Below are 14,303 nucleotides of genomic sequence, written 5' to 3'. Positions count from 1 at the left end.
CCTGTCTACTTTGAAGCCAAGGCTTAAAACTTTATTTTTTGATCAAGTTTATATAGCTGAAACAGCAATATCTGGGAAATGGTAAAGGTGTAGAAAGACTGTAACCAAGCATTCTTTCTCCAAGAAWAAGCTTCTTCCCAAGAGCTGTAAAATCCACCTGTCCCCTGTCCAGCTTYCATCCACYCCCCCCGCCCCCACTGCAGACACACTCACCCCCATTTGCTGCACTAAGCAAGGACTGATTGAGACTTTAGCAACAGATGTTTATATGTTTTATAATTTTACTTATTTATCACTGAGGGTAACACTGCAATTTTGTTATGTTCTAAGAACAAAATGACAAATAAAAATCTTATGTTTTAATAAGATAGCTGTTGCAGAACTGAACATTTCTTCCTGTTAAAGGAAGGTTTTTCTCCCCACTGTCACTCCATGCTTGCTCAATATGAGAAATTGCTGCAAAGTCAATGACATGATGCAATTGTCTGCTGTTGTTAAATTCCAGGTGCAGAGAATGCTTCAAAGACTGCTGGATTTCCTTAGAAAGAAAACTGTTTGAACTAATTTGAATAGTAAACTGAGCTTAGTGCACTGTTTGATRATAAGGATCTATTGCAATGTATGTATGAAGTAATTGAAATTACTTCYTTATAAAGTGCCTTAAAATGACATTTGTTGAGAAATGTTCCATGTAAATAAACTGAATTTAATTGAATTGAACAGACAAAACTCCAAATACCCATACTTTTAGCTTTTATAGCATTGAATACGGGCACCACAAGATTTTCTAAATTTCAGATCACTGAAACAGTGATCTGTCTCAGTGACAGTAATATGTGTTCACCGGACACATACAATTCCAGGATAGAGCAAGGAACATAGTTTGTAACTCTAATGTGCCAAATGTGGAAAAAGTTATGAATATTTTGCATTGTACTGTTGCTGCATATAGACACAGCAACTCTTGCACGTGCTGACTTGGTAGAGGTTATGATGCACGTTGATAAAGAAGAAGCATCATATTTATAATGTCATTCTTAGCTATTAGATACAGTAAGTAAGCATAGAAAAACTAACTTTAAATGTGTCAGAAAAAAAATCTAAATTTTGGTTGAGTTGAGTAAATCACAGGAAGGACTTTCATGAGATCTAAAACAGACTGCTGGATGCAGCATGTGTCCCAATTTCACTGTAGTGCAAAAGATCTGAATCCTGTTGACTCAGTCAGCATAAAATGCCAAGTCACCATGGTAACAGAGTATGCAACACACATGGATGATGGACACAGAGAGCTATTGTCGTATTTTTGTTACAGGTTGAAAACTGAAATTGAAATGTGGGTAATGTTGACAGTTATGACCAATAACTGGAAATAAAAACATATAAAAGAACTCGTTTGTCCATTCTGGATTTATGCATCACAAGCCTGAGCCACTGCAGGCCACGCTGGGGAGCGCTTCTTCGTATTATGTAATTGCGTTCAACAACTGTGATGGTAATGGCAAAATCCACACACACACACACACACACACACAAAACGTTGTTCAAGCGATTAGAAAGAAATGTTCACTTGTTATTTATTTTGCACTAAAGAAGCAAATTGCCCTTAGTGTCGGTCCATAAAGTTGCATAACATTTCAGTCACACTATCCCTCTGATTACCAACAAGCGTCGCTGCCCATTGATAATTTCTGGAGGAATAAACCTCCCCGCACCACTGTAACACCGGTCCACGAGGGGAAAATAAGATGCGGTCGTTTTCCACGYTTAAAGCAGGGGCGTATTGAACCACAACAACTACCCCAGTGGACACCGCGACATCTGGCGTGAGTATAGCACTGAGGATCAGAGCGCAAGGCGGGCATGTGCTCCTACCTGTCCGCAGATTGAAAGATCTTCTGGCTTCAACCAGATATGGGATGTCGCTCGTGGAGCGGAGCCTCCTGAGCGGTCTTCGGTCTGAATTGCTGGCCGGTGTGGTCGCCATCAATTTGAGCCAGTGTCCAGAGATGACTGCTGGCCGACTGGGACAGAAGCAGAGCCGCACGGCCACTCGCGCGCTGGGAGGCAGCGATCGATGAAGAGGAGGAGGCAGTACACATGCACGCGGGAGAACAAGGCAAGAGAGAGAGGGAGAGAGGAGGGGGCGGGGGGGGGAGTTAGGCGTTGGTGTGAAATGATAAAAAAGTAAAAAAAAGAAAAGTCTTTTTTTAACACGAAAGTAGTAAATAAACTAATATTGTGAATGAGAATCAGCTACTTTAAAAATAATAATTACAAAAAACATTAAAATACAGTGACTCGGTCACAATAAATAATAAGAATTCAAATAAAATATATTAGTTCTATTCAATGAAGTGTAATTTAGTTTAGCTTTTAAGATTAAAAAATAATAAAATTATAAACAAACTAAATTTAAAAATRGCGAAACAWCTGCCTTTATTTGTGTTTCTATTTTTTATTTATTTATTCAGACAGTTTGTATTTTCAAGTAGAAAATKAAAGAATATAAAGTCCACAGTTGAAAAATGTAACAGTTTAGAATATGTGTTTTTATCCATAGCATTATTATTATTATTATTATTATTATTATTATTATTATTATTATTATTATTATTATTATTATTATTATTATTAATGTCAATAGAGGCAAAATCGTTTTGGAAAGTGAGTAATTTTATCTTCCTGATCGAGTTAAGGATATCAACCACTAGAGGGCGCACTGGAATTATACATAATCTTGGCTTTACGACACTCTTGTTCCTTTGCGGCCCCTCCTGGTAATTGAGGACAGATAGGTAAACAAGCCCAGCGTGTCTTTCTCGTCAGACGGAAAGAAACTCCTGTCGAAGTCGGTGCAATTTAGCTCCACGTGTAAGTTCCTTTAAAAAACTGCTTTCGTTCACGTTGCTTTTGCTCGATGCAAGTTAAGGTTACGTGGTTTTCTTTGCTCTAACGACATCTTTAGGAAGCAGTCACGTACATCACGACTGTTGGGCAACACAATACGTCTGCATTTTGTAAAGAATCCTGCTGAAATATTACGGCATTAGGCTGCTACTTAAAAACTATGCTTGGAATATTTTGTTTGCGAGTTTTCAAGTTAAAAATGTAGGTAACATTAGAAAAGAGCGCTGCGTAATGTCAGAATACCGACAGAGATTAAAGGGTGTATAATATTTGTATTGAATGGAAGAGCTGGCATTCAGTTCAACCCTTTTCCATTTGTTTGACTTTATTTGTGTTGATAAGTGTGTCAGTTCAACTATTTATTTTCTCCCGTTTCCCAATTGTTAGGTATTACGTTAAACAGACATATTCTTAAGCTTTCCTCTGTGTGTACATTACTTGCCTTATCAGTGTAAAGATCCCCAGACTCTGTCGGTACTGTTGCGGCTTCTTGCTGCAATAAAAATACATCTCGAACTACACAGCTTTTTTGCACCATATCTGCTAGTCATTTAGAGGATATGTTGACCCGAGAAGCTACAAAAAGCATCAAGAGCAAAATCATCCATTTGTTTMATTGCCCAAAAGCAATGCTGCAAGCTGTCTTTGGTAATTTGTCAAGGAATGCAGTGGAGACGGGCTTTGATAGAATACATTTACCTGGGAATGGATATAAAATATTCTAATGTGTCATGTGTTCTGCTTGCTAACAATATATTTGTCCAGCTTTATAGGTTTTCAGTGTCSAAGTCTACAGCTTTGGCCGAGAGCAATGCAATAAATGTAGGTTTTATTGCAGTCAAAATTGCCAACAATATTGCAGTGATATGTACACCCTATATCAGGCAAAATAGTAAAAATATGGGTCATTTGGGTCTTACTTTCTGAAATGTGTTTTGGTAAAGTTTTTGGGTTGGTGTCTTTTTATTATTATTTTTCTAGATTGCATCTGCAACGTTTGTAAATCACAACTTATTGGATAATATTCTTAACTCAAAAATATTCACATAAAAACTACATTCAGTAGCAAAAAAATATTGTCTTTGTTTTAGCATAAGGGATGATATTTAAATATTTAAATCTCTTAGGAAATATTACAAACCTTAAAGAAGTCTGAAATTGTGTGTGGAAAGTAAAATGACATGCTATAAAAAAAAAAAAACTGGCATTTTTTGTTTCTTCTGATCTTTTAGTGACGATGCTTCTCAAAAGCCGAGCTGTCTTTTCACTTGGTCTTCGCATGTGCTCCACACATGTGACAACAGGACCAGTGATTGAACCAGGAAGACCCAGTTCAGGTAAAACGAGAGCTTTTTAGAACCTCACAGACCCACTCTTTCAACCAGGCAGCATCTAGTAGGAAATTGTTTAGGCGTAACAATATTCAATGTAACTGGGATGTACTGTATCTTAAAGACAAATAAACAAGTATTACTCTATTCACTAAATTGAGATTTTGGGTGAATTTTGTGTAAATGAACAATCTTTTTGGTATAGGGTAATTTAAAACCTATCATTATGGGGGTGAGAAAAATCTAAAAACAACATGACTGTTAGATTACAAACATGTAGTTTTAACAGTTTTGTAAGTTTCCAGCTTTTCCTTTTTTGCAAATTTTTTTAAAAACATTGCAAAAAATGTACCTCTTTCTCATTCGGCTCTCAGACATGTCTGAATTCCGAAAGGCCTTCGCTAAAGCCAAGAACATAGCAATCATCACCGGAGCAGGTGTGAGTGCAGAGAGTGGCGTACCGACTTTCAGGGGAGAACATGAGAAGTGGAGGAAGTGGCATTCCCAGGTACATTTAAACAAAGAAGCTATGTCGGATTACAACATTCTTCCCTCTGAGCTCCATTCTTTAAACTTGTCCACGTGGATCTACCCACCCCCCTCCCTCCCCCAGGACCTTGCTTCTCCAGAGGCCTTCTCTCGCAACCCGTCTCGGGTCTGGGAGTTTTATCACTACAGGAGAGAGCTTGTGCTGGACAAGAAGCCCAGCGCCGTCCATTTGGCCATAGCCGAGTGCGAAGCTCGTCTGAAGAAGCAGGGGCGCTCGGTGGTGGTCATCACCCAGTGCCAAGATGATTTGCACCGACAGGCTGGGTCAAAACATGTGCTCAAGATTCACGGTGAGTGTTAGTGGGGAATTCTGTAGTGATGAAATCTGTAAGAACATGACGAGCAATTGTCTAGATTTTCTTTTTCTGCACGTTTTAATTGACCATATCAAAATGTGATTTGAAAGGATCTGCTTCCAACAGAAACATTCACTTGAAACATAAAATAAAATCAATTTAATTGAGGAGAAGTATCATGAAGCTTCCTCGTAGCTAATGAAGTGACAAGTATTAAGGGTCTTAGACACTTGATGAGCAAATGAAGTGGACAGACTCACTGCAATAACACATTTTGTCAGCCATTTGGTCAATATGTCCTCATGTCATAAAGAGTGCAAAAAAGGAGTCATGGTTGAATTTGAGTTTTGGATTTTGTTGTGAACTCTTCACAATTGAGAGGAATAGAAATTATAACACACTATTTCTAAAAGTACTTGCTTGTCTGCCTTTGCTTACAGATGAGTTTAAGAGACATCCCATGTTTATTCCACATACTGTAATGTCAGACCAACCTTTGCAATTATAACGGTTTAAACTCTTCTGGATTTGCTTTCTGTGAAGCTGAGGAGTTGTTGTAATTTTTGACTGTTTTTCCTGAATCGCATTTGTGTGGCCAGACCGTGATGTAATGTCATCCTAAAAGATTTTCTGTCATGTTAAGATTAGGACTCTCTGCAGATCAGCCTCGTTCTTTCACACCAAATCTCCTCGTCCTTGTCTTTCTGGCTCTTGCTTTGTGTTCTAGTGTAGAATCTTGTTGAAAAATAAGGGGCCCATTCCCAAACTCAAATTTCCACAGTCGGGTACATGAAATTACCCAAAAAATTTCTTTATATGGTGAAGCATTAACAGTTCCATTTGACTGGAACTAAAGGGATGAGTTCAGCTCCTGAAAAACCGCCCCACACCATAATCCTCTTTGCACCAAACTTGACGCGTGACACAATGCAGTCGGGCAAGTGCTGTTCTCCTGGTAAATGCCAAAGACAGACCTGCACATTAGTTTGTCAGACAAGAGACTCATGATCATGGTCAACACTGCCAGGGACTTGTCTCCATTGCTCCAGAGTTCAGTGACTGTGTTCTTTACTCCACTACATTCAACACTTTACATTGAACTATTTGATGTAAAGCTTCACTGCAGCTGCTCAGTCAGGGATACTCATTTCTTAGGAAGTTCTCTGTAAGATTATGGGAAGCTTGCAGGTCTGGAGCTAATGACCACGCACAATGTTGGTGACACTTTGAACCTCAGCATCTGCTGCATTGAATCCCTCTTTATTTACTGCTGGAATTGACTAGTTCCCATTCTTTAAAATGTTTGTAGAAAGAGTCTGCATCTCTATGCGCTTGTTTAGATACCTGTGTCATGAAAACAGTTACAACACCTGCATTCAACGACTACGATGATGGAGTTTTTTGACAATATGACGCAAAGAGAAACATTCTTAAGACTCAGGATTGAATGTTTGTAATGTGTTTTTTTTTCTCAGGATCCCAAGCAGCACCACAACAATTAAAAATATGAAATTATTTCTGTGTTCATTGCATTTTGTGTACTGTGTGTATGTTTGCGCGCGCGCGCGTGTGTGTGTGTGTGTGTGTGTGTGTGTGTGTGTGTGTGTAACTGCAGGCAGTCTGCTGGAGACACGCTGTATGAGTTGTGGACAAGTGACCGTGAACAAGCAAAGCCCCATATGTGCTGCTTTAAAGAGCAAAGGGTAGGCAACCCTTGATGAATATACACACACTAATAAACATTCAGAATTTGTGGTTTGATCCCTTCTGTTTTTACACATTTTGTTTGTTTTCAGAGCACCTGGCGCAAATGTTTCTGATGCACAGATTCCTGTGGATAAACTGCCAAGGTAAGATTATCTACACACCATATTAACACTGACACATATATTTCCTAAGCGTTTTAGCTCCCCTTTTTACTGATTTCAGGGGAGTGTTCCTAATGTCTATGACCTGAAATATTTTGACGGAACAACCTTTAATCTCCTTGACTTTAAGCTGGTTAGATATTCATACATGGTAAAAAACAACTATTAAAAATGTGTTAAGTTTTATATTTAAAACACTTCAGCAATGGTTTTCAGACTCATGGATTTCACTCATTTGCTCTTTAATGTGGTACAAAAAGTCCATGTTTTATATTCTATTTATTTTATATGCTTCCTAGATTTTAATAACATAAAAAAACTAAATGAAAACCAGTTATGTCTCACCCTAAAAGAACCAAGAAACTACCCAACTAAAACATTCAGTTCATTTTTTTAGCTGAATGTCACTTTATGCTCTTCTGATTAGAGTAAACGGGGGATCAAATGCATGTACGTGGTACATCTATGCACAAACGCAGAGTAAAAAGAATGTGGCAGCTTGCTGCTGGTAAACAAACCTCGTTCCTGAACAGCCCTCTGTTCTGATTTCAATTTTTAGCTTTGCTTTACTTTACTTCATTTGTGCCCTCCAGGCAGACAGCATTATTGGAGCATCACTCAGTCGGGACAATTTGTCAATAGAAGATGCAGAAGAAGAATGAGAGAAACTATGAAAGGAGCTGTCTGCTAACACATTTGCATAGAAGCATTTGTTTAATGACACATCTTATCAAGCTGCCCCACTTATCTTATTCTCATTTCAACTCTTCTGTGAATCAAACCTTCAGAAATAAATGGCTGTATATGTATAATGCTAAGTAGGCGTTATATATGCCTGACACATAAGGTTTGGCTTCAGGAGACACGATGCAGCTCCACATGCCCTTTAAATTCAGAGGCAACGCAGGGAATTGAACTCGTCCACTAGAGGGCAGTGATGTTCTTCGAGGTCAAATTTTGCCTAAATACGACCAAAGAGTTCTGTATTCATTTCTCAGTGACATTTTAGGCGATTGCCCCCTTTTTATTTTTGACTTTGCCTTTGAAACATGTTTCTCAGCTGACTGAACCCTCTTTTTTTTTTTGCTGTTTTTAGTTTTTTGTTGTTGTTTTGTTTTGTTTTTACTGTAAGTAGGAGCTGAATTAACCTATACTTCTTGCTGCTGTTCCATAAAGATGTGAGGAGAGAGACTGCCGCGGTCTTCTGAGGCCCAATGTCGTCTTCTTTGGGGAGACTTTGGACTCTCACATTCTGACTAATGTGGAAAAGGAAATGGAACTCTGTGACCTCTGTCTGGTGGTGAGTTGTCTTTCATGTAGGCACATTGACACACATTTCACCTGTGTGACAGTTTCATGTAATGCCGTATTTTTCCAGAGTGTGTTAAGGACTTGACCTGAATTGCGGCATTGACTCTTGGGTTATTGCTCCCTGTTGTTTACTTGCAGGTGGGGACGTCATCCATTGTTTACCCAGCAGCCATGTTTGGTCCCCGGGTTGCAGCCAGAGGTGTTCCGGTTGCAGAATTTAATATGAATACAACACCAAAAACTGAATACTTCATGTAAGTCAGTAACAACACTAAACTTCTATTTTAAAAACATATGTGATAGTCTGCATTTATAATCTTAGCTTCAAAATAAACCAAAAGAATCATTAGCAGATTTAACACCACTACTCCTCAGCGTTCTAACATTTGTGTTGTGTTTTACTCTCTGTTTGATGGGACACAGGTACCATTTCCAGGGTCCATGTGGAACCACGCTGCCTCCGGCTCTGGCACCACATGAGTCAGAGGAATTGTAAAAATCGTTAGGCTGTTCTTATTGGATGAAAGTTGGTGGTTTCTTCTACATCCTAATACAATCCAGAGCTGCTGTATTTCATCACAGTTTATCAAATAGCAAACTGCCCCCAAAAAAACTGAGTTTCTTTTTTTTTTTTTTTTTTTTTTTTATATTATGAATTTCTTAATACTTGAAAATCTTGCTTACAAACTGGATTCGGATTGGAGAACTTTTTTTTTTTTTAACAAATATTCTCTTCTTGGAATAAAGGTGGGAAAATGCAACTTCATTATGAAAGGGAATGCACTCCGCATTTACTTACTTCCGTAGGAAATTATCTTCCGTCTTCAGATAAAATGTTTAGAGGAGATTCTTCTGTTAGTAGAAACAATTATGCTGTAGAAAGAACTAATATTCCTTCTTGTGCCAATGGATGGGATTCCTCTGTTCCTTCGCTGTCCTATGAACAGGTGTGCAGACATCCTCTTGTGCCTTTTCAAGCTGTTGATTCAACTTTGACCAAATGCTTGCTTTTAAACCTCAAGTCCAAATCAAGCAATGTTACAGAGATTTAGTCAAGTGTTTAGTTTACTAAAAATGATAAAGAATAACCTACTCCTCATTGTGTTTGACGGTGTTTGATATTATGTCTGAAGTCATCTGGTTGCATGTATGATGTATTCAGGAGACATAAGATGCATTTTTAGTTTGTTCTGTCTTGTTTTCTCAATCATATATGGTTAGAACAACAAGCAATAACAAGATTTTTTTTTTTTTTACATTTTCATTGTCTATGGACTATACGCACAGCTACTTTTTAAAAGTATTAATACTGCCGACGCATTTACACAAAGCATAATTATTAAAATTCTTCAGTGATGCATACTGATTTTTGTGCCGTTCATTTTTCTCCTGATTCACAGTAAAAGAATACAACCTCCCATGTGCTTAATGTGAACACTAGAGGCCAGCGTTTAGCTTTCTTTAAGTTGTTCTATTTTATTCTGGGGAGGGGAGATGGAAACAATTTAGCAGTTTTGTTCAGTTGTTATTCCTGACTGTTCTATCATAAAGCTGTTGAAAGAATAGTCAACATAACATATTTGCATTCCGTACCTTTCACAGTTGAAATAGGTTGTAATATGGAAACATTTGTGTTAGAACTTCTCTGTTTATAACAGGAGTTCTCCAAATTTATTTGCTCATGACCCATAAAAGAACAGTGGAAGAGGTTATTTCAGCAATAACCTAGCCTGCTAGGACCTGTGCTTTGACCTAGCCTGCTGGGTCCAATAACCTAGCAGGCTAGGTCAAAGCACAGGTCTGCTGTGCTTTGAAAAGGTATTTGTTGCCCCACAGATTTCTTCTGTTTTTGCTTTTTTTTTGTGACAATTTAAAGATTTCCATTTCACTTCATCAAACCATTTTTTAAAGTTATTAATGTCAACCTGCCCCTACCTACACAAAATTGAAAGTTGACATTAATAACCTGCCCAGGGGGCAATTACTGCAGCAGTAATTCTCCCACTAAGCCTATTAAGAATTGTGGTAACTGGCAATATGTATTTTACCTTGATGTGGAGAAATTTTGGCCAAGTTTTTTTTTTTTTTTTGATAAACCGTCTGTTTAAGGTTGTACCACAACATCTAAATCAAATTAAAGTTTCCATTTAGGTAAGGCCACTCCAATACCCGTCTTCAGGTATTTTGTCGTTCAGGGGTAGACTTATTTTTGATGTGGCCTAATCCAAGTCTGCTTGTCTCTGAGGTCACAAAATGATGTTTGGACATTATCCATCCGTCCGTCAGTCAGTCAGTCAATCAATCTTATTTCACACGCTTATCCCTAGTGGGGTCGCCAGCGGTACTGGTGCCTAAATCCAGTGGTCAACAGGTGAGAGGCGGGGTTTAGACCCCGCCTTCTCAAGTTGATTGACCTATCCCGTCATCCTTCCATGAAAAGGATAAAACGATTCACTTTCGCTTAAACATCAGTAATTGTATTTACCTGTAATGACATATTAAGAAAGCATTTTACAGATACACATACACACTTTTTTAAAAAGTCTTTTCAAACCCCTTTTATTCACTTTGAATCTCTAAACATTGTCAACAAATCAAACTCCTACTCTTGCCAGCCTACATCCCATAAAATAGCTGCATTTGAGGCAAGTCTCCTCTTGACCTTTATTTTAATATGGCTGCCACACAAGACGCACTCGGATGTTGATGTTTGACCCGAGTGGCTTAAATATAACAACCAAACATTTCACCAGTACTCTACTGCACAATGAAGTGTTTAGCACTCATTTTAGAACTTAAGAACTGTCATAAAGTGGTTTGGGAAGAGCACTCAGTTTTCAGTAAAACTATTGCAGCTGTATAATTTGTTGCTTATTTTTAGTATTTTAAGATTGGTTTATTGTCTTTAGTTAACAAGTATGTCCTCTTTGTTGTTTAAAATCTCTCCATACCTCATGTTGTCTGCCTTTRAGGTTAGGAAGCTCTGGTCTGCTCATGGCAGACGTCTAAAATCCTCCTGCATGACTAAATTTAACAGTTTTTTTTAAGTAAAAGTAATTGTGATACATGGTTAGAAATAACTTAATTTGACCATGGAAGGTTACTTTCAATAGACAGTCATAAAGAGACTCGTTGACGAGAGCCATTTCTGCCTGTGGCCAAAAGAGAGAATGGTGTGTGAGTATAAGTATGATCTCAGGGGAGCCTCTTCTCGTAGGTTCGTTTCATGGCCACTATAGTTTTAGCTCTCATGATAAATTTTTTAGTTCACAAAGCAGAGCGGCGCCACACAACCTGGTCTCGGGCCACTTTGGTAAGAAGCGTTATTTGTGGCTCCTTTTTTTTTTTTTTTTTATTTTTTTAAACATGGCATATAAAATCATATGCTTTTGTCTTCAATAAAGTATCTCTGTTAATGCATCCCATCATCATTATCTTGATTGGACCTTCCACATCTGCTTTTCTATTACTGGTGCCTTCCTGGAGGCAGAAGTAAGGCCAACTTCTATTTGTCACTGGAAGAAAAGAACACAGAGAGGCACTTAGTGGAAATCTCAGCTGTCATTTTTGGAGCAGGTTTGAACTCAACCTCCACCTACTTTGTCTTCTTCTTTGTGGATATGAAGTGGAAAACAGTTTTTGAGACCTAAATTGTTTAGGGCAATAGATTTGTCATTGGTAGCAGCTTAACAAATATTTATTTTTATTTAAATACATTTTATTGACATGCATCTCTGCAATATTAGTTTTTAACTTATGTTAAATAAATCGCAGACATGCAAAACTGGTAAGAAACAACCAATCAGAACAAGGTATTAGGACTGTCAATCAAGCTTGTGTATGTGCTGCTCTCACCCTTCCCCTTGCCACTGCAACTCCTCACAGCAGAGCCTCTTGTGAATGCGCAGACTAGTTAGGATGGCAACTGATGGCCGCTACAGTAAATCAGCAATCTTGAACAGCACTTACATGAGCGTGATTGATGGTGCTAAAACCTTCCTCCTGGCTCTGATTGGTTGATTCTGATCTGGARATGCGTTATTCTGCCCTCATGCCACTAAACAAAACATTGTGTCCTGTAAGCAGTATATGAAAGTATGTACATTTATGCGGAGCCCAGCTATCCCTTTCATAGGAGTTAGCTCTTACTAATTCACCACAAAACATTAACTCTTAGAGTCGATGCTTTTGGGCATGACCCATCACTAGTGTATGTGCATCAGGAGAAAAATATGCCAGAACCAGTGTGTATTCATCCTGCATGTGAGTAACACTTTTCATTTTATGTGCAGACTGGCAGAAATGTCAGAGAAAAGCAGGGAAGGCTGGCTGAACTTTCATAAATTTTACACAGTTCCATACTGAAGCCATCCAGTCGCACAGCACATGTCCACATCTGTTTAGAAAGACACAGTTCACTCTGCCATGTTAGCAATGCAGGATGTCTTTYATGTGACRGGCTGTRCTTTCATATCGCTAGTATTCCTTTTAAATAGCTCTGCTCTGGCTTAAATATATATGTATGTATATTTTTAGATAAGTTTTTTTTTTTTTTTTGCTGAAGACTGAATGGTTGGGTGTGTGTGGTGAGCTTTCTGAAAATGCCATTGTGAACTTTTGTGTATGTGTTCAGTCCTCATCAGAAAAGGACATTGCTATAATGACCTACAGCAGAGAAGTTCTGCCTTAGCTGGATCGTGTTATGGTGTTCTTTTCCATAAACATTGAAACAAAAAAAAAGTAATTTTGTAATTATTCATTGCAACAATCATGTTGATTATGAGGTATTTTAATATTGCCACACTTAAAATTCYTTAGGATCACTTTCAGTCTTCTAACAGCTTTATAATAGCTAACGGAATGGCTAACCAAAGCAGTAGCTAACCAAAGCAACACTTGAAGGTCCACAAATTCCAAAATGGCAGGAGCTGAACACAGCTAAACTAAATACCTTCAAAAACAAACCACSACAAATTTACAGCAGAGTCGAGCAGTGGAGAACAGATGAACCAATAAAAAAAAATTTAAACCAGAGAGYTAAAATTTTTACATAAAAGGGTGAGTGGAAATAGACATAAAATGCAGGAGTGATAGTCAGATGATTAACAGCTGTGGAACTGACAGAAGAGGGATGAATAATAACACAAAAGAAGCTTGAACTACTAAAACTACAAACCATAGGTGAAAAGACTTGATATAATCTAGTCATAAATGTAATTGCCCAAAGAACAGAACACAAGAATAACTAAAAACTAAACAAACAAATGAACTGCTGTGAGAAAACTTTAATGACGATAATATTGTCATTTTTATTCTAACTATAATGACACCTCACGTAATTAAAGAGCATCACGAAATAAAACCGATTCTCACACACAGTTACTTTGACATATTCTGCATCGGCCATTGTCTCAGTCTGTTGCTCTGTCTCTCTCTGCATTTCCTTGCCATGCATTGCGTGCAGCAAACTGTAGGTGCTTGGCTTCAGTGTCGCACGTGATGCTTCGAAAGACAACCTCACGTACGATGGAGGACACTTAAACTGGACACAAAGACACATGCGCAAACACACGTACACACACAGATTATCTGAATTATCTAAAGCTTTAAGAGGATTTCTGAAAAGTGGGTGTTGTACTTGAATCTCATGTGCCTGATGGCTATTGATCTACTCAAAGCTTACAAACAGAAACGTGTGCAACAAGTGCAGGTACTTCTTGCAATCATAAACACGTTTCCTACTTCTTTTTGTTTAGGCGTCTAATGTTGTCTTCTGCTATATTAAGCTACATGCTTACATATGCACTCAAGTTATATCAAAAACTCTGAAATAAAAAAAAACTCTTTGTTTGCAGAAATGCATGTGATCAGGGATACTACCTCTTCATTAACAGCCTTGGTGTATAATCATCTAGGTATGTTGACGCTTTCTCACTTGACAGCTTGCTGACTACAAGCTGTGGCTTGTCAGCCTGCACTTCTGAGGAATTCTATCAACACCCTGCAGCACCCTGCCTCCTATATATATATGTATATAT

The 14,303-nt window shown here is 38.2% G+C and overlaps 2 protein-coding genes across 3 annotated transcripts in view; one reads left to right on the top strand and one right to left on the bottom strand.

The window, feature by feature from the left end:
• Nucleotides 1-2,092, bottom strand: part of LOC103479553 (phosphatase and actin regulator 1-like) — a 50,791-nt gene extending 48,699 nt beyond the window's left edge. Inside the window, exon 1 of the mRNA XM_008434047.2 lies at nucleotides 1,876-2,092. Coding sequence (XP_008432269.1) covers nucleotides 1,876-1,987 — 112 coding nt within the window. The 5' untranslated portion in view covers nucleotides 1,988-2,092. The remainder of the gene's footprint in view (nucleotides 1-1,875) is intronic.
• Nucleotides 2,093-2,755: 663 nt separating this feature from the next.
• On the top strand, nucleotides 2,756-9,631 carry LOC103479554 (NAD-dependent protein deacylase sirtuin-5, mitochondrial-like). 2 transcript variants are annotated; one of them, XM_008434051.2, is made up of 10 exons: nucleotides 2,756-2,874; nucleotides 3,676-3,732; nucleotides 4,143-4,247; nucleotides 4,616-4,749; nucleotides 4,855-5,080; nucleotides 6,702-6,789; nucleotides 6,883-6,936; nucleotides 8,131-8,254; nucleotides 8,404-8,519; nucleotides 8,689-9,631. In XM_008434051.2, exons 3-10 carry the CDS (start codon nucleotides 4,148-4,150, stop codon nucleotides 8,759-8,761), a joined length of 915 nt encoding a protein of 304 aa, XP_008432273.1. In that variant the 5' UTR covers nucleotides 2,756-2,874; nucleotides 3,676-3,732; nucleotides 4,143-4,147; the 3' UTR covers nucleotides 8,762-9,631. The 2 variants fall into 2 exon arrangements, with proteins under 2 accessions (XP_008432273.1, XP_008432272.1); XM_008434050.2 differs by lacking the exon at nucleotides 3,676-3,732.
• The last annotated feature ends 4,672 nt before the right edge of the window (nucleotides 9,632-14,303 follow it).

This window comes from Poecilia reticulata, linkage group LG17, assembly GCF_000633615.1.
Source record: "Poecilia reticulata strain Guanapo linkage group LG17, Guppy_female_1.0+MT, whole genome shotgun sequence".
In the NCBI taxonomy this organism is placed as follows: Eukaryota; Metazoa; Chordata; class Actinopteri; order Cyprinodontiformes; family Poeciliidae; genus Poecilia; species Poecilia reticulata.
The sequence above is the reverse complement of the archived record's forward strand: the minus strand, read 5'-3'. Positions and strand labels throughout refer to the sequence as shown.

Coding starts and splice junctions, on each gene's coding strand:
- LOC103479554 (XM_008434050.2), top strand. CDS start 4,148: ATGCTTCTCAAAAGCCGAGCTGTCTTTTCACTTGGTCTTCGCATGTGC. Junction 8,255..8,403: donor TCTGTGACCTCTGTCTGGTG/GTGAGTTGTCTT, acceptor GTTTACTTGCAG/GTGGGGACGTCATCCATTGT. Junction 8,520..8,688: donor CCAAAAACTGAATACTTCAT/GTAAGTCAGTAA, acceptor GATGGGACACAG/GTACCATTTCCAGGGTCCAT.